At 49.3% G+C, this 18,499-nt stretch overlaps 1 protein-coding gene across 1 annotated transcript in view; it reads right to left on the minus strand.

The window, feature by feature from the left end:
* Window positions 1–4,958, minus strand: part of akap8l (A kinase (PRKA) anchor protein 8-like) — a gene marked incomplete at its 5' end in the record, with an annotated part of 7,768 nt that extends 2,810 nt beyond the window's left edge. Inside the window, 8 exons of the mRNA XM_079219861.1 lie at window positions 501–636; window positions 750–780; window positions 872–912; window positions 1,017–1,131; window positions 1,467–2,151; window positions 3,607–3,898; window positions 4,122–4,157; window positions 4,934–4,958. Coding sequence (XP_079075987.1) covers window positions 501–636; window positions 750–780; window positions 872–912; window positions 1,017–1,131; window positions 1,467–2,151; window positions 3,607–3,898; window positions 4,122–4,157; window positions 4,934–4,958 — 1,361 coding nt within the window. The remainder of the gene's footprint in view (window positions 1–500; window positions 637–749; window positions 781–871; window positions 913–1,016; window positions 1,132–1,466; window positions 2,152–3,606; window positions 3,899–4,121; window positions 4,158–4,933) is intronic.
* Window positions 4,959–18,499: the final 13,541 nt, after the last annotated feature.

Genomic DNA, 18,499 nt, shown 5'->3' on the forward strand with positions numbered 1-18,499 from the left:
GGGGTTTATTATGTTGAACACTGCATATTATAACAACACATACTTGACTTCCATTCTATTCATATTGACTCAATATTAGTGACAAATAGATCATCAATCTGTGATTGAAGAAACCAACAGAATAAACAGTGTTCCCCCTAAGGCTATATTAGGCCCCGCCCCTTGCTCTATATTAGGCCCCGCCCCTTGCTCTATATTAGGCCCCGCCCCTACCACTATGTTAGGCCCCGCCCCTACCACTATGTTAGGCCACGCCCCTACCACTATGTTAGGCCCCGCCCCTACCACTATGTTAGGCCCCGGGGTGTCTCAAGGACACATGGACTGACATGGACTAGTGGAGCCGGGGCTCGAACCACCGATCCTCTGATTGAAAGACGGGCATGCTAACCACTGAGCCACAGTCGCAACAGAAGTAATTTAAGGTTCCCTTTCTAGTATTTATTCTAACATTACGTGTTCTAGTTGGTATTCTAGTAGTGGGAGTGTAGAAGGCTCACCTCTCCAGGAAGCCCCGCCTCTTCCTCATCTTCGGGTGCTTGTCCTGACTTTGGGTCGGCGTCTGTTTGTCCTGTGGACTCTCCTCCGGGTCCTCCTCCTCTTCCTCCTCTTCCTCCGGTTGTTGTTGTGGTGAATCTGAGCACAAAGAACGAGAGGTGAGGCGGGATGGCCACCAGAGGGTTCTGCGGGGTTCTGTCTGAGGAGCAGCTGATGAAGGACTACATCGTGATGTCTGTGGCTGAGCTCACCTTGACCTCCGGCTGCTGCAGCACTCGTCTCCTGTTGAAAAACACACATTAGTCTCTACAGAAACCTCCATGTTTTACTCTTTCCCGACAAAGGGACGCGTCCTCATCGGCAATCTACTCACTGTCTTTGGTTCTCCGTCATCACCGTTTTTCTCTGCTTGCTCTATTAAAAAAAAGAACATCAGACATGGAAGGTTGTTGTTTTGATAGTGAGTGTAATATATATATATATATATATATATATATATATATATTTAGCTGAAGTACCGTGAGCAGCGTCGGCCTCGGCGCTCTCGGTCCGGTTCATCTTGGACTCCGGCTCGTCGGCGGCCGTGAGCGTCTGCTTCCTCTTCTTCTGGACGTCCCGCGGTGGCTTCACCTGCTGCAGCGCACACATCAAACCAGCAGCACCGGCAACGTGGGCAACACAACCAACAACCAACAACCACATCCTGCACTCAACGCCTCTCAGGAGGCGATTCATCAGCAAGAGCTGCTATGTGTTCCGGTCTTAAGACCGAGGCCAAAGAGAGGAGAGCGAGACTCAAACCCACAAAGGAAATCATGCTGGGCCTTCACTTGCTTTTACTGTAGTAATAAGGGGGCGGGGCTTTGTGAGCACATTAAATAAGAGCTGGCCGCCGGTAGCAGGGCAGTGATTATTTGCACAGGAGGGAATCGGAGTCCGAGGGGTCTCGTTTGGCTGGAGGTACTTACTTTGTTGAGGGGTCTCTTGCGGCCCCGCTGGCGGCCGGCCCGCGGGCCCCCTCCAAAGTGCCTCCCGGGGAAGTCGTGAGGCCCTCGGGGGGTGGAACCCTGATGGAAGCCCCCGGTCTCGGGGTACATGCGGTTGGACAGGAGGGATGGGAGCTTTCCTCTACCAGCTCCCGGAGAGCGGCCGCGGTGGGACTGGCCACCGCTGCCGCCGCCCCGTCCGCCGCCTCCGCCTAGAGGAGTGGGCTCGGACCTGCGGCTTCCAAAGCCTCCACCTCCTCCTCCTCCTCCTCCTCCACCACCACCACCACCAGCTCCTCGACCCCCGACACTGCCACCCCTTCGGGGGGACCGTCGGCCGGCTCCGGGCCATCCTCCTCCTCCTCCTCCTCCTCCTCCAGAGCCTCCTCCCTGGCCACTGTTGAAGTACTCCCTCATATTCTGTCGCATCTTAGCGACTCCATAGGAGGAGGCGGGGCTGTCAAAGCCGCCTCCCCCTCCTCCGCCCCCTAGCCCAACGCCCCCTCCGAAGCCGGAGCCGCCTCGCTGACTCAGCGGCATGTTGTCCTCGCGGCCGCCGCCGTAGCCGTAGCTACTGCTGCCGCCGCCGCCGCCGCCCGATCTGTAGAGATCTCGGGAGGAGGCGAGCGTGGAGGAGCGCGAGTCGAAGGACTCGTAGTGGTCGTACCTGCGGGGGGGAGGAGGGAGAGGGTTGGTAGAGACCGGCAGAGAGCAAGGGAGGCAGTCGGTTTGGGATCTCTCCCCCCGCTGGTCCTTCTCCTCCGCGGTCTCGCTTCCCCTCGTCAGCTGCATTTCAGAACCCAGACCGGACATTGATGATCCAAATCAAGTGAACACTCTCGTGGTCTGGTGCATAAAACATAGCAATGGTTTCTCTTATCGTTACGTTTACAGGCGCTCGGACTGGACGCTGCAGATTAAAAAAGGAAATGCAGTTTCTAGGGCCGAGAGCCGAGCACAGACGAGAGGCCGGGGTCCGTCAGAACCGGCGCCTGGTCTTTGGTAAACACATTCACTGGGCCGGCCTTTTGGGTTTTAACGGCACGGGGATCAAACTCCGGCAAACGCCAGCGAGTTCTCTTCTCTGGCGCCGCCTGAAGCCAGAACACAGTCGGGTCACATGGAGGCGAGCGGTGAGGGAACAGATGGAAACAAAGAGGTGGAGATGGACCGGCTTCATGTGTGAGGATGGGGTCATGCACTTCCACACGGCGTTTAAAGGAACCACAACGTTCTCTTCCCGATCTCGAGCGGGGAGCTCAAAGCTTCAGCTCGTTGGTTTAAGCTAACCGACCGCTAACCGACCGCTAACCCTTAACCGACCGGACCGGAGCCTTGTCGCGCGAGTGGACTTTAAATGAAAGCTACTCCCTGGAGACACGAAGCCGAGCCTCCACCCAAGCGAAGGAGGTCGGAAACAAACCCAGCGCCTCTGGGTTCTGCTCCTCTTTTCCGTTTTATTTTTTAAAAACAAAATCTGTGAATGTTTGTATCGTCGGTTAACTATGAACATAGTGTGTGTGTGTGTGTGTGTGTCTCTCTACCGGAAGTGGAGCAGCTCATGTAGCTCATGTAGCATGAAACGTGTAGCATGTGGCATGTAGCATGAAACGTGTAGCATGTGGCATGAAGCATGAAACGTGTAGCATGTGGCATGAAGCATGAAACGTGTAGCATGTGGCATGAAGCATGTAGCATGAAACGTGTAGCATGTGGCATGAAGCATGTAGCATGAAACGTGTAGCATGTGGCATGAAGCATGTAGCATGAAACGTGTAGCATGTGGCATGAAGCATGAAACGTGTAGCATGTGGCATGAAACGTGTAGCATGAAACGTGTAGCGTTAAACGTGTAGCATGTTGCATGAAGCGTATAGCGTTAAACGTGTGACATGTGCCATGATACATGTAGCATGAAACGTGCAGCATGTGGCATGTAGCATGAAATATGTAGCATGTGGCATGAAACATGCAGCATGTGGCATGAAGCGTGTAGCATTAAACGAGTAGCATGAAATGTGTAGCATGTGGCATGAAATATGTAGCATGAAATGTGTAGCATGTGGCATGACATATGAATCATGAAACATGGCATGAAACAGAAAGAAGGAGGCGTGGCTACCTGTCGGCTCGGGTCCCTTTCAGCCCGCCCTCCAGCTGGGTCAGCATGTCCAGCCGCTGGTTGATCTTAGCGATGACGGCGTCCGCGTTGGTGCCGGTGGACGAGAGCAGGGACGCTCCAGAGAGGCCTCTCTTCATGTGGCCGCCGCCTCCGCCGCCTCCACTGCCTCCTCCTCCGCCGCCGCCGCCTCCTCCTCCTCCTCCTCCTCCTCCTCCTCCTCCTCCTCCATAGCCCCCGAGCCCGGACATGGAGTCTTTATAGCCGCCCCCATACAGGTCAAAGCCACCAGAACCTGACAAGGAATCAAACGGTGTCAACATGAACGCCAAGGACAGGAAACAGAACCTTATTAAGCCACGGTAGTAGTACATAGTGTGTATTAGTACACAGTAGTAGTACATAGTGTGTATTAGTACACAGTAGTAGTACATAGCGTGTATTAGTACACAGTAGTAGTACATAGCGTGTATTAGTACACAGTAGTAGTACATAGCGTGTATTAGTACAGTCCTCACCTCTGCTGCCGGATCCCCCCCCCCAGCTGGAGTAACCTGCAACAGGAGAACACATGACGTCATCAATACCACACGGAACCGTAAAGTGATCAGAAACCACTTGAATCATGATTATTGTTTACTGTTATGAAGTTTTAATGTGTACCTTTACTGTCATTTACAGGATTTATTATTGGCTTGTTTTTGCATTTCATTTCATATCAGAACCTGGTTCTGTAGGGTTCTATAAGTCATATCAGAATCTGGTTCTGTAGGGTTCTATAAGTCATATCAGAACCTGGTTCTGTAGGGTTCTATAAGTCATATCAGAACCTGGTTCTGTAGGGTTCTATAAGTCATATCAGAACCTGGTTCTGTAGGGTTCTATAAGTCATATCAGAACCTGGTTCTGTAGGGTTCTATAAGTCATATCAGAATCTGGTTCTGTAGGGTTCTATAAGTCATAACAGAATCTGGTTCTGCGGGGTTCTATAAGTCATATCAGAATCATGGCTCATTTGAGCAGCCCAGCATCGTTAGCATTAGCATTAGCCTAGTGGCTAAGCCTAGCTTACTTTACGTGAAGCTAACGGGCGGAAGTGTCGTCAGCGGTCCTTTCCGTTTGTTCAGACGTGGATTCATTAACTATAATAACTATTTTATTTCACTAAATGGCCACACGCAGCAGCTGAGTGAAACGTTAGCAGCTAGCGGCGAGCTAACCCGTCTTTGTTAGCATCTAGCTAACCGCTAGCATGATGTTTCCCCGGTAACAAAGACTCATAAGCGAGGCGCGGTGCTGCGCGCGCAGCGCAGGTGGAGTTGTTCGGTACCTGAACCGTAGCTCCTGCCGTCCATGGTGCCGCAACGCTAGTCCGATCAAACGGGTCTCGATGGGTCCGGAACCGTTACAGCTCCTTCAGGTCGAGATCCAGAGACGTCCTGATGCCGGAGAATGTCACGTGACCCCCAGGGCCTCGTGACGTCACTACGGAAACACATATATCTAAACTCAATCTAGAGTTAAACAATATATATATTAAATAAATATAAACAAGGTTTACAAAATATACATTTCGGTCATGTTTAAAAATATATATTAAACAATGTTACAAAAATATATGAAAAATAATCTCTCATTAGTTTTTAATCAACGTTTGTATACCTGCATGTTTTGGAAAACTGGGAACAAACTGTTCTTATTATTGATATAATATATATATATATATATATATATATATATATATATATATATATATATATATATATATATATATATATGCACATATATGTATGTATATATATATGTATATATATACACATATATATATATATATATATATATATATATATATATACATATATGTATATATATATATATATATATATATATATATATATATGTATATATATATATATATATATATATATATATATATATATATATATATATATATATATATATATATATATATATATATATAAATAACTTAATATGAGCAGTACATAATGAAGTCCAGTGGGGACATCTGCTGGTGAGACTCTGATGTTTATATATTTATTTATATATATATATATATATATATATATATATATATATATATATATATATATATATATATATATATATATATATATATATATATATAAATAAATATATTTGTTTGTGTCAATAAGCCACACAATGAGATGAAGTCTGTAAACAACATGGATGAAGTTCATGTTTCAGGATGATCTGACTTTAGCTGAATGAAATGTCATTGATCGTGTTCCTTTAGTCATTCAGCGGTTTAGAGAGAAGTAAACAAAAGCTGTCATTTAGATTTTAATATATTTATAGTACAATTGCATTATTATGGCTAAATACATGCAATAATTATAATAATACAAAGTTATCCTCAAGGATATAATAAAATACATACTCAATAAACTGTAATTATGAAAGCACACTTAAAACATGACTGCTGCCCCTTTTATCCTTATATCCTTATATATATATATATATATATATATATATATATATATATATATATATATATATATATATATATAATGTATTGTATATATATATATACAATACATTATATGAAATGTGTGTTTCATTTAAGGTGAACTGTTCGTTTATTATTTTCCAGCAGCATGTGACTCACATCTGAACATGAAGGTGAACAAACACTCAGAGAGTCAGAGGAAGTTGGACCCTCCTCCTCCTCCTCCTCCTCTTCCTCCTCCTCCTCCTCCTCTTCCTCCTCCTCTTCCTCCTCCTCCTCCTCTTCCTCCTCCTCTTCCTCCTCCTCCTCCTCCTCCTCTTCCTCCTCCTCTTCCTCCTCCTCCTCCTCCTCTTCCTCCGCCTCCTCCTCCTCCTCCTCCTCCTTCTCATTGACCAGCGTCGCTCCAGGGCGATGCTTCTCTGAGTTACAGAAGCAGGACGAGGTTTTCAAGTGGAAACTGATTTATTTTTGTTTTTTTGCTCCTCGTGAACGACCTGATCCCTCTGGACCTGATCCCTCTGATCCCTCTGGACCTGATCCCTCTGATCCCTCTGGACCTGATCCCTCTGGACCTGATCCCTCTGGACCTGATCCCTCTGATCCCTCTGGACCTGATCCCCCTGATCCCTCTGGATCTGATCCCTCTGGACCAGCTCTCTTGATCTGGGTACCCGTGTTTTCTCCAGAGGCTCCGGAGCGTCTGGACCCCTCAGACCTGCTGCCGGTAAGGGATCAATACACCGGCACACGGGTGTGTGTGTGTCATGTGTGTGTCATGTGTGTGTCATGTATGTGTGTCATGTGTGTGTCATGTATGTGTGTCATGTGTGTGTCATGTGTGTGTCATGTGTGTGTCATGTGTGTGTCATGTATGTGTCATGTGTGTGTCATGTGTGTGTCATGTATGTGTGTCATGTGTGTGTCATGTGTGTGTCATATGTGTGTGTCATGTGTGTGTCATGTGTGTGTCATGTGTGTGTCATGTGTGTGTCATATGTGTGTCATATGTGTGTGTCATGTATGTGTGTCATGTGTGTGTCATGTATGTGTCATGTGTGTGTCATGTGTGTCATGTGTGTGTGTCATGTGTGTGTCGTGTGTGTGTCATGTGTGTGTCATGTGTGTGTCATGTGTGTGTCATGTGTGTGTCATGTGTGTGTGTCATGTGTGTGTCATGTGTGTGTGTGTCATGTGTGTGTCATGTGTGTGTCATGTGTGTGTGTCATGTGTGTGTCATGTGTGTGTCATGTGTGTGTGTCATGTGTGTGTCATGTGTGTGTGTCATGTGTGTGTCATGTGTGTGTGTCATGTGTGTGTCATGTGTGTGTCATGTGTGTGTCATGTATGTGTGTCATGTGTGTGTCATGTGTGTGTCATGTGTGTGTCATGTATGTGTGTCATGTGTGTGTCATGTGTGTGTCATGTGTGTGTGTCATGTGTGTGTCATGTGTGTGTCATGTGTGTGTCATATGTGTGTGTCATGTGTGTGTCATGTGTGTGTCATATGTGTGTGTCATGTATGTGTGTCATGTGTGTAATGTGTGTGTGTCATGTGTGTGTCATGTGTGTCATGTGTGTGTGTCATGTGTGTGTCGTGTGTGTGTCATGTGTGTGTCATGTGTGTGTGTCATGTGTGTGTCATGTGTGTGTCATGTGTGTGTGTCATGTGTGTGTCATGTGTGTGTCATGTGTGTGTCATGTGTGTGTCATGTGTGTGTCATGTGTGTGTGTCATGTGTGTGTCATGTGTGTGTCATGTGTGTGTGTCATGTGTGTGTCATGTATGTGTGTCATGTGTGTGTCATGTGTGTGTCATGTGTGTGTCATGTATGTGTGTCATGTGTGTGTCATGTGTGTGTCATGTGTGTGTGTCATGTGTGTGTCATGTGTGTGTCATGTGTGTGTCATATGTGTGTGTCATGTGTGTGTCATGTGTGTGTCATATGTGTGTGTCATGTATGTGTGTCATGTGTGTAATGTGTGTGTGTCATGTGTGTGTCATGTGTGTCATGTGTGTGTGTCATGTGTGTGTCGTGTGTGTGTCATGTGTGTGTCATGTGTGTGTGTCATGTGTGTGTCATGTGTGTGTCATGTGTGTGTGTCATGTGTGTGTCATGTGTGTGTCATGTGTGTGTGTCATGTGTGTGTCATGTGTGTGTCATGTGTGTGTGTCATGTGTGTGTCATGTGTGTGTCATGTGTGTGTGTCATGTGTGTGTCATGTATGTGTGTCATGTGTGTGTCATGTGTGTGTGTCATGTGTGTGTCATGTGTGTGTGTCATGTGTGTGTCATGTGTGTGTGTCATGTGTGTGTCATGTATGTGTCATGTGTGTGTCATGTGTGTGTGTCATGTATGTCATGTGTTTGTCGTGTGTGTGTCATGTGTGTGTCGTGTGTGTCGTGTGTGTCATGTGTGTGTGTCATGTGTGTCATGTGTGTGTCCTGTGTGTGTCGTATGTGTGTCATGTGTGTGTGTCATGTGTGTGTCGTGTGTGTGTGTCATGTGTGTGTGTCGTGTGTGTGTCATGTGTGTGTCATGTGTTTGTGTCATGTGTGTGTCATGTGTATGTGTCATGTATGTGTCATGTATGTCATGCATGTCATGTGTGTGTCGTGTGTGTCATGTGTGTGTCATGTGTGTGTCATGTATGTCATGTATGTCATGTGTGTGTCATTTGTGTGTCATGTGTGTTGTGTGTGTCATGTCTGTGTGTCATGTGTATGTGTCATGTGTGTGTCATGTGTATGTGTCATGTATGTGTCATGTATGTCATGTGTGTGTCATTTGTGTGTCATGTGTGTGTCATTTGTGTGTCATGTGTGTGTTGTGTGTGTGTCATGTGTGTGCCATGTGTGTGTGTCATGTGTGTGTCATGTGTATGTGTCATGTGTGTGTGTGTCATGTGTGTGTCATGTATGTCATGTGTGTGTCATGTGTGTGTCATGTGTGTGTCATGTGTGTGTCGTGTGTGTGTCATGTGTGTGTGTCATGTGTGTGTCATGTGTGTGTGTCGTGTGTGTGTCATGTGTGTGTGTCATGTGTGTGTGTCATGTGTGTGTCGTGTGTGTGTCATGTGTGTGTGTCATGTGTGTGTGTCATGTGTGTGTCATGTGTGTGTCATGTGTGTGTCATATGTGTGTGTCATGTGTGTGTCATGTGTGTGTCATATGTGTGTGTCATGTATGTGTGTCATGTGTGTAATGTGTGTGTGTCATGTGTGTGTCATGTGTGTCATGTGTGTGTGTCATGTGTGTGTCGTGTGTGTGTCATGTGTGTGTCATGTGTGTGTGTCATGTGTGTGTCATGTGTGTGTCATGTGTGTGTGTCATGTGTGTGTCATGTGTGTGTCATGTGTGTGTGTCATGTGTGTGTCATGTGTGTGTCATGTGTGTGTGTCATGTGTGTGTCATGTGTGTGTCATGTGTGTGTGTCATGTGTGTGTCATGTATGTGTGTCATGTGTGTGTCATGTGTGTGTGTCATGTGTGTGTCATGTGTGTGTGTCATGTGTGTGTCATGTGTGTGTGTCATGTGTGTGTCATGTATGTGTCATGTGTGTGTCATGTGTGTGTGTCATGTATGTCATGTGTTTGTCGTGTGTGTGTCGTGTGTGTGTCATGTGTGTGTGTCATGTGTGTCATGTGTGTGTCATGTGTGTGTCGTGTGTGTCGTGTGTGTCATGTGTGTGTGTCATGTGTGTCATGTGTGTGTCCTGTGTGTGTCGTATGTGTGTCATGTGTGTGTGTCATGTGTGTGTCGTGTGTGTGTGTCATGTGTGTGTGTCGTGTGTGTGTCATGTGTGTGTCATGTGTTTGTGTCATGTGTGTGTCATGTGTATGTGTCATGTATGTGTCATGTATGTCATGCATGTCATGTGTGTGTCGTGTGTGTCATGTGTGTGTCATGTGTGTGTCATGTATGTCATGTATGTCATGTGTGTGTCATTTGTGTGTCATGTGTGTTGTGTGTGTCATGTCTGTGTGTCATGTGTATGTGTCATGTGTGTGTCATGTGTATGTGTCATGTATGTGTCATGTATGTCATGTGTGTGTCATTTGTGTGTCATGTGTGTGTCATTTGTGTGTCATGTGTGTGTTGTGTGTGTGTCATGTGTGTGCCATGTGTGTGTGTCATGTGTGTGTCATGTGTATGTGTCATGTGTGTGTGTGTCATGTGTGTGTCATGTATGTCATGTGTGTGTCATGTGTGTGTCATGTGTGTGTCATGTGTGTGTCGTGTGTGTGTCATGTGTGTGTGTCATGTGTGTGTCATGTGTGTGTGTCGTGTGTGTGTCATGTGTGTGTGTCATGTGTGTGTGTCATGTGTGTGTCGTGTGTGTGTCATGTGTGTGTGTCATGTGTGTGTCATGTGTGTGTCATGTGTGTGTCTCATGTGTGTCGTGTGTGTGTCATGTGTGTGTGTCATGTGTGTGTCATGTGTGTGTCATGTGTGTCGTGTGTGTGTCGTGTGTGTGTCGTGTGTGTGTCATGTGTGTGTGTCCGCATGAAGATGCTCCTGCTCTTCTTCCTCCTCCTCCTCATCTTCCTCCTCCTCCTCTTCCTCCTCCTCTTCCTCTTCCTCCTCCTCTTCCTCCTCCTCTTCTTCCTCCTCTTCCTCCTCCTCCTCTTCCTCTTCCTCCTCTTGCTCCTCCTCCTCCTCTTCGTCCTCCTCCCCCTCTTCCTCCTCCTCCTCTTCTTCCTCCTCCTCCCCTTCCTCTTCCTCCTCGTCCTCCTCCTCCTCTTCTTCCTCCTCCTCTTCTTCCTCCTCCTCCTCCTCCTTTTCTTCCTCCTCCTCCTCTTCTTCCTCCTCCTCCTCTTCTTCCTCCTCCTCCTCTTCTTTCTCCTCCTCCTCCTCCTCCTCTTCTTCCTCCTCCTCCTCCTCTTCCTCCTCCTCCTCCTCTTCTTTCTCCTCCTCCTTTTCTTCCTCCTCCTCCTCCTCTTCTTCCTCCTCCTCCTCTTCTTTCTCCTCCTCCTCCTCCTCTTCTTCCTCCTCCTCCTCCTCTTCCTCCTCGTCCTCCTCCTCTTCCTCCTCCTCCTTTTCTTCCTCCTCCTCTTCTTCCTCCTCCTCCTCCTCCTTTTCTTCCTCCTCCTCCTCCTCTTCTTCCTCCTCCTCCTCCTCTTCTTCCTCCTCCTCCTCCTCCTTTTCTTCCTCCTCCTCCTCTTCTTTCTCCTCCTCCTCCTCCTCTTCTTCTTCCTCCTCCTCCTCCTCCTCTTCTTCTTCTTCCTCCTCCTCCTCCTCCTCTTCTTTCTCCTCCTCCTCCTCTTCTTCCTCCCCCTCCTCCTCCTCCTCCTCCTCTTCTTTCTCCTCCTCCTCCTCCTTTTCTTCCTCCTCCTCCTCTTCTTTCTCCTCCTCCTCCTCCTCTTCTTCTTCTTCTTCCTCCTCCTCCTCTTTCTCTTCTTCTTCTCCCTCCTCCTCCTCCTCTTCTTTCTCCTCCTCCTCCTCCTCTTCTTCCTCCTCCTCCTCTTCTTTCTCCTCCTCCTCCTCCTCCTCCTCTTCTTCTTCCTCCTCCTCCTCCTCTTCTTCTTCTTCCTCCTCCTCCTCCTCCTCTTCTTTCTCCTCCTCCTCCTCTTCTTCCTCCTCCTCCTCTTCTTTCTCCTCCTCCTCCTCCTCTTCTTCCTCCTCCTCCTCCTCTTCCTCCTCGTCCTCCTCCTCTTCCTCCTCCTCCTTTTCTTCCTCCTCCTCTTCTTCCTCCTCCTCCTCCTCCTTTTCTTCCTCCTCCTCCTCCTCTTCTTCCTCCTCCTCCTCCTCTTCTTCCTCCTCCTCCTCCTCCTTTTCTTCCTCCTCCTCCTCTTCTTTCTCCTCCTCCTCCTCTTCTTCTTCCTCCTCCTCCTCCTCTTCTTCTTCCTCCTCCTCCTCCTCCTCCTCCTCTTCTTTCTCCTCCTCCTCCTCCTCTTATTCCTCCTCCTCCTCCTCCTCCTCCTCCTCCTCCTCTTCTTCCTCCTCCTCCTCCTCCTCCTCTTCTTCTTCCTCCTCCTCCTCCTCCTCCTCCTCCTCCTCCTCGTGGGTTGCAGCTCGTTGCATCAGCTACTGGATGGATTCTTTCAGGCTGAGAGACAAACACGGTCTCATACTTGTGAGTGAAGGAAGAAGAGGGGGAGTAACGGAATGAAGGGTGGAAGAAACAGAAGATAAAAAAAGAAAGAAATGCTACGTTTATGGGAGAAAGGAATGGCGGAAGGATGCAAGGAGACAAGGAGAGGTAATGAGAAAGTTAAGGAAATAAGTAGCAAGTGAAGGAAAGAAAGAAGCAAACTGATCTGACCTGTGATGAATGTTATCCTTCTCATCCTCCATCTCCTCTTCATCCTCGTCCTCCTCCTCCATCACTCTCCTCTTCATCCTCCTCTTCCATCACTTTCCCCCTCCTCATCCTTCATCACTCTCCTCCTCATCCTCATCCTCCATCACTCTCCTCTTCATCCTCCTCTTCCATCACTTTCCCCCTCCTCATCCTTCATCACTCTCCTCCTCATCCTCATCCTCCATCACTCTCCTCTTCATCCTCCTCTTCCATCACTCTCTTCCTCATCCTCCTCCTCCATCACTCTCCTCTTCATCCTCCTCTTCCATCACTCTCTTCCTCATCCTCATCCTCCATCACTCTCCTCCTCATCCTCATCCTTCATCACTCTCCTCCTCATCCTTCATCACTTTCCTCCTCATCCTCGTCCTTCATCACTCTCCTCCTCATCCTCATCCTCCATCACTCTCCTCCTCATCCTCGTCCTTCATCACTCTCCTCCTCATCCTCATCCTCCATCACTCTCCTCCTCATCCTTCATCACTCTCCTCCTCATCCTCATCCTCCATCACTCTCCTCCTCATCCTCATCCTCCATCACTCTCCTCCTCATCCTTCATCACTCTCTTCCTCATCCTCGTCCTTCATCACTCTCCTCTTCATCCTCGTCCTCCTCCTCCATCTCCTCTTCATTCTCCTCCTCCTCCTCTTCCATCTCCTCTTCATCCTCATCCTCCTCTTCCATCTCCTCTTCATCCTCGTCCTCCTCTTCCATCTCCTCTTCATCCTCATCCTCCTCCTCCATCTCCTCTTCATCCTCGTCTTCCTCCTCCCTCCCTCCCTCCCTCACCTTCTCTTCCTTGTAGCGTTATTTCCTGCGTCAGTGATGAATAATAATAAGTTAACGGTCTTCATAAATAATGAATAAGTATAAAATGTCTCGTCTTCAAACAGTTAGACAGAATCTAACAGATGAAATGTCTCCGGAGCTGTCGTCATGGTGACAGTGACCTTATTATTTATCATAATGATCACGTTCTTTAGAGATTAAATGTTCATCAGACTAAGTCCATAACATACGGGTCTGTCCTACGGGTCTGTCCTACGGGGTCTGTCCTATGGGTCTGTCCTACGGGGTCTGTCCTATGGGTCTGTCCTATGGGTCTGTCCTATGGGGTCAGTCCTACGGGTCTGTCCTACGGGGTCTGTCCTATGGGTCTGTCCTATGGGTCTGTCCTATGGGGTCAGTCCTACGGGGTCTGTCCTATGGGTCTGTCCTACGGGGTCTGTCCTATGGGTCTGTCCTACGGGGTCTGTCCTACGGGGTCTGTCCTACGGGGTCTGTCCTATGGGTCTGTCCTATGGGTCTGTCCTATGGGTCTGTCCTACGGGGTCTGTCCTACGGGGTCTGTCCTATGGGTCTGTCCTATGGGTCTGTCCTACGGGGTCTGTCCTATGGGTCTGTCCTATGGGTCTGTCCTATGGGTCTGTCCTACGGGGTCTGTCCTATGGGTCTGTCCTACGGGGTCTGTCCTACGGGGTCTGTCCTATGGGTCTGTCCTATGGGTCTGTCCTATGGGTCTGTCCTACGGGGTCTGTCCTATGGGTCTGTCCTACGGGTCTGTCCTACGGGGTCTGTCCTATGGGTCTGTCCTATGGGTCTGTCCTACGGGGTCTGTCCTATGGGTCTGTCCTATGGGTCTGTTCTACAGGGTCTGTCCTATGGGGTCTGTCCTACGGGGTCTGTCCTATGGGTCTGTCCTATGGGTCTGTCCTACGGGGTCTGTCCTATGGGTCTGTCCTATGGGTCTGTCCTACGGGGTCTGTCTTATGGGGTCAGTCCTATGGGGTCAGTCCTATGGGTCTGTCCTACGGGTCTGTCCTACAGGGTCTGTCCTATGGGGTCAGTCCTATGGGGTCAGTCCTATGGGTCTGTCCTACAGGGTCTGTCCTACGGGGTCTGTCCTATGGGGTCAGTCCTATGGGGTCAGTCCTATGGGTCTGTCCTACAGGGTCTGTCCTATGGGGTCAGTCATATGGGGTCAGTCCTATGGGTCTGTCCTACGGGTCTGTCCTACAGGGTCTGTCCTATGGGTCTGTTCTATGGGTCTGTCCTACGGGGTCTGTCCTATGGGGTCTGTCCTATGGGGTCAGTCCTATGGATCTGTCCTACAGGGTCAGTCCTACGGGGTCTGTCCTACAGGGTCAGTCCTACGGGTCTGTCCTACGGATCAGTCCTACGGGGTCTGTCCTACAGGGTCAGTCCTACGGGTCTGTCCTACGGATCAGTCCTACGGGGTCTGTCCTACGGGGTCTGTCCTATGAGTCTGTCCTACGGATCAGTCCTACAGGTCTGTCCTACGGGTCTGTCCTACGGGTTTGTCCGATGGGTCTGTCCTACGGGGTCAGTTCTACGGGGTCTGTCCTACAGGGGTCTGTCCTACGGGTCTGTCCTACAGGGGTCTGTCCTACGGGGTCTGTCCTACGGGTCTGTCCTACGGGTCTGTCCTACGGGGTCAGTCCTATGGGGTCAGTCCTATGGGTCTGTCCTACGGGTCTGTCCTACAGGGTCTGTCCTATGGGGTCAGTCCTATGGGGTCAGTCCTATGGGTCTGTCCTACAGGGTCTGTCCTACGGGGTCTGTCCTATGGGGTCAGTCCTATGGGGTCAGTCCTATGGGTCTGTCCTACAGGTCTGTCCTACAGGGTCTGTCCTATGGGATCAGTCATATGGGGTCAGTCCTATGGGTCTGTCCTACGGGTCTGTCCTACAGGGTCTGTCCTATGGGTCTGTTCTATGGGTCTGTCCTACGGGGTCTGTCCTATGGGGTCTGTCCTATGGGGTCAGTCCTATGGATCTGTCCTACAGGGTCAGTCCTACGGGGTCTGTCCTACAGGGTCAGTCCTACAGGGGTCTGTCCTACGGGTCTGTCCTACGGATCAGTCCTACGGGGTCTGTCCTACAGGGTCAGTCCTACGGGTCTGTCCTACGGATCAGTCCTACGGGGTCTGTCCTACGGGGTCTGTCCTATGAGTCTGTCCTACGGATCAGTCCTACAGGTCTGTCCTACGGGTCTGTCCTACGGGTTTGTCCGATGGGTCTGTCCTACGGGGTCAGTTCTACGGGGTCTGTCCTACAGGGGTCTGTCCTACGGGTCTGTCCTACAGGGGTCTGTCCTACGGGGTCTGTCCTACGGGTCTGTCCTACGGGTCTGTCCTACGGGGTCAGTCCTACGGGGTCTGTCCTACGGGGTCTGTCCTACGGGTCTGTCCTATGGGGTCTGTCCTACGGGTCTGTCCTACGGGCTCTGTCCTACGGGTCTGTCCTACAGGGGTCTGTCCTACGGGCTCTGTCCTACGGGTCTGTCCTACGGGGTCAGTCCTACGGTCAGTCCTGAGGCGTGAGGTTCAGGATTCTTCATCATCATCCGTCGTCCTCCTCCTCCTGGTACCGGGCAGACCTCCTCCCTCTGTTTCCCTCTGTTTGCACATGATGGGTTCAGAGGGTTCAGAGGGTTTAGCTCAGCTATAAAAGCACCACTCCCCCGTTTTCTCCCCCGCAGCAGGGGTCGTGAGGGAGGAGAGAGGAGGAATGAAGGTTCTGGTTCTCCTCCGTTGCACAACTCTTGTGAGTCGTCTCCTCTCGCTGGTTGCGGTCTGGTCTCTGGTCTCTGGGCCCCGGTCCTGGACCAGACCTTCATTCTTCTGCTCTTAGTTTCTAACCACTAACTAACCGCTGGCTCCTCCTCCCCGTCTCAGGAATGTCTTCCACCGCCTCTCTCAGGCCTCCTTCTCTGACTCCTACATGCTAACTGCTCACATGCATGCGTGCCAACATCTGTAAATCAACAGATGTGCACACACACACACACACACACACACACACACACACACACACACACACACACACACACACACACACACATGAACCTCCCCCTTTCTTCTGCCTCCCCGCTCCATTCTCTCTTCACTTCCAAACCAAACAGTAGATTCCTCCCTCTCCCTCCAGAGAGAGCGATCAGAGAAATGGAGGAACCGAATGAGTTCTGATCTTCTTTCCTCTCGACAACGTGGATTCATAGTTTCTGTGTTTTAAAGACTCTCAGAGGAATAAACGACTCAAGAAGTCTGAACTAAACTACACTGTAAACTAATTTTAAGGAAAATAACTAAATTTTTACAGTAGTTTCTCTGTTTTTTTTTAAAATTATATACAAAACTCTGTAAAGTTACAGACATTATCTGTAAATTAACAGTGTTTCACTGCAAAACCTTTAATGAAAAGTTCTGTTAATTTCTGTTTTTTGTCCTTTATTTGAATTAAGATATTTTACCTAAATTTTAAGGTTTTAGTTTGGCAGCCGCTGCTGCCAGTCATTTGACCTTTTTTAACGTTTATCTTTTTACAGTGTACACCTGTGCTGTCTGAGCTCATGACATCACCTGGAGGCTGAGCCTCAGTGAGCCGTACTTTACGAACGCATTTACCACTTTCTCTGTGATGTAATGGCAAAACGCGTATTAAAATGCTGCTGAACATGCAGATCTGTAAACAATCTGATTCATATATAGTTTTTCCTCTCAGCGAGACGACGAGCAAGCAGCCGTCTGGTTGGATCGGTGCTACGCTAAGCTAACGTTGTAGCAGCTCCATCAACGCCACGAAGACGTGAATATTATTATATATACACATATATATATATAAGATTTATAAGACTCATGAGCATCTCTCTCTATGTGGGAGGAACGACCAGCAGGACAGCTGGGATTGGTTATTATTTACTGGCTTGGCACATACACACACACACACACACACACACACACACACACACACACACACACACACACACACACACACACATACACACACACACACACACACACACACACACACACACACACACACACACGGTGGAAACAATTTGGGTGAATCTGCTCTGCACGTAGGAATGTGAGGCGTGTTTGTGTGTTTTAGGTCTGGATGACAGAAGTGAAGGAATGAGAGAGAGAGGTTGCGGGCTGGCTCTGCAGCATTGCATCACTTATGAGACACGAGAGAGAGGAGAGAGAGCAACTGGCTCCTAGTGTCCTCCCTCACATGCTCCCTAGTGTCCTCCCTCACATGCTCCCTAGTGTCCTCCCTCACTGGCTCCCTAGTGTCCTCCCTCACATGCTCCCTAGTGTCCTCCCTCACATGCTCCCTAGTGTCCTCTCTCACATGCTCCCTAGTGTCCTCCCTCACTGGCTCCCTAGTGTCCTCTCTCACATGCTCCCTAGTGTCCTCTCTCACATGCTCCCTAGTGTCCTCTCTCACATGCTCCCTAGTGTCCTCCCTCACATGCTCCCTAGTGTCCTCCCTCACATCTTCTCTAGTGTCCTCCCTCACTGGCTCCCTAGTGTCCTCCCTCACATGCTCCCTAGTGTCCTCTCTCACTGGCTCCCTAGTGTTCTCCCTCACATGCTCCCTAGTTTCCTCTCTCACATGCTCCCTAGTGTCCTCCCTCACATGCTCCCTAGTGTCGTCCCTCACATGCTCCCTAGTGTCCTCCCTCACATGCTCCCTAGTGTCCTCCCTCACTGGCTCCCTAGTGTTCTCCCTCACATGCTCCCTAGTGTCCTCTCTCACATGCTCCCTAGTGTCCTCCCTCACTGGCTCCCTAGTGTCCTCTCTCACATGCTCCCTAGTGTCCTCTCTCACATGCTCCCTAGTGTCCTCTCTCACATGCTCCCTAGTGTCCTCCCTCACATGCTCCCTAGTGTCCTCCCTCACATCTTCTCTAGTGTCCTCCCTCACTGGCTCCCTAGTGTCCTCCCTCACATGCTCCCTAGTGTCCTCTCTCACTGGCTCCATTGTGTTCTCCCTCACATGCTCCCTAGTTTCCTCTCTCACATGCTCCCTAGTGTCCTCCCTCACATGCTCCCTAGTGTCATCCCTCACATGCTCCCTAGTGTCCTCCCTCACTGGCTCCCTAGTGTCCTCCCTCACATGCTCCCTAGTGTTCTCCCTCACATGCTCCCTAGTGTCCTCCCTCACATGCTCCCTAGTGTCCTCTCTCACATGCTCCCTAGTGTCCTCTCTCACATGCTCCCTAGTGTCCTCTCTCACATGCTCCCTTGAGTCCTCCCTCACATGCTCCCTAGTGTCCTCCCTCACATGCTCCCTAGTGTC

This window comes from Taurulus bubalis (assembly GCF_910589615.1).
Source record: "Taurulus bubalis genome assembly, chromosome: 6".
NCBI lineage: Eukaryota > Metazoa > Chordata > Actinopteri > Perciformes > Cottidae > Taurulus > Taurulus bubalis.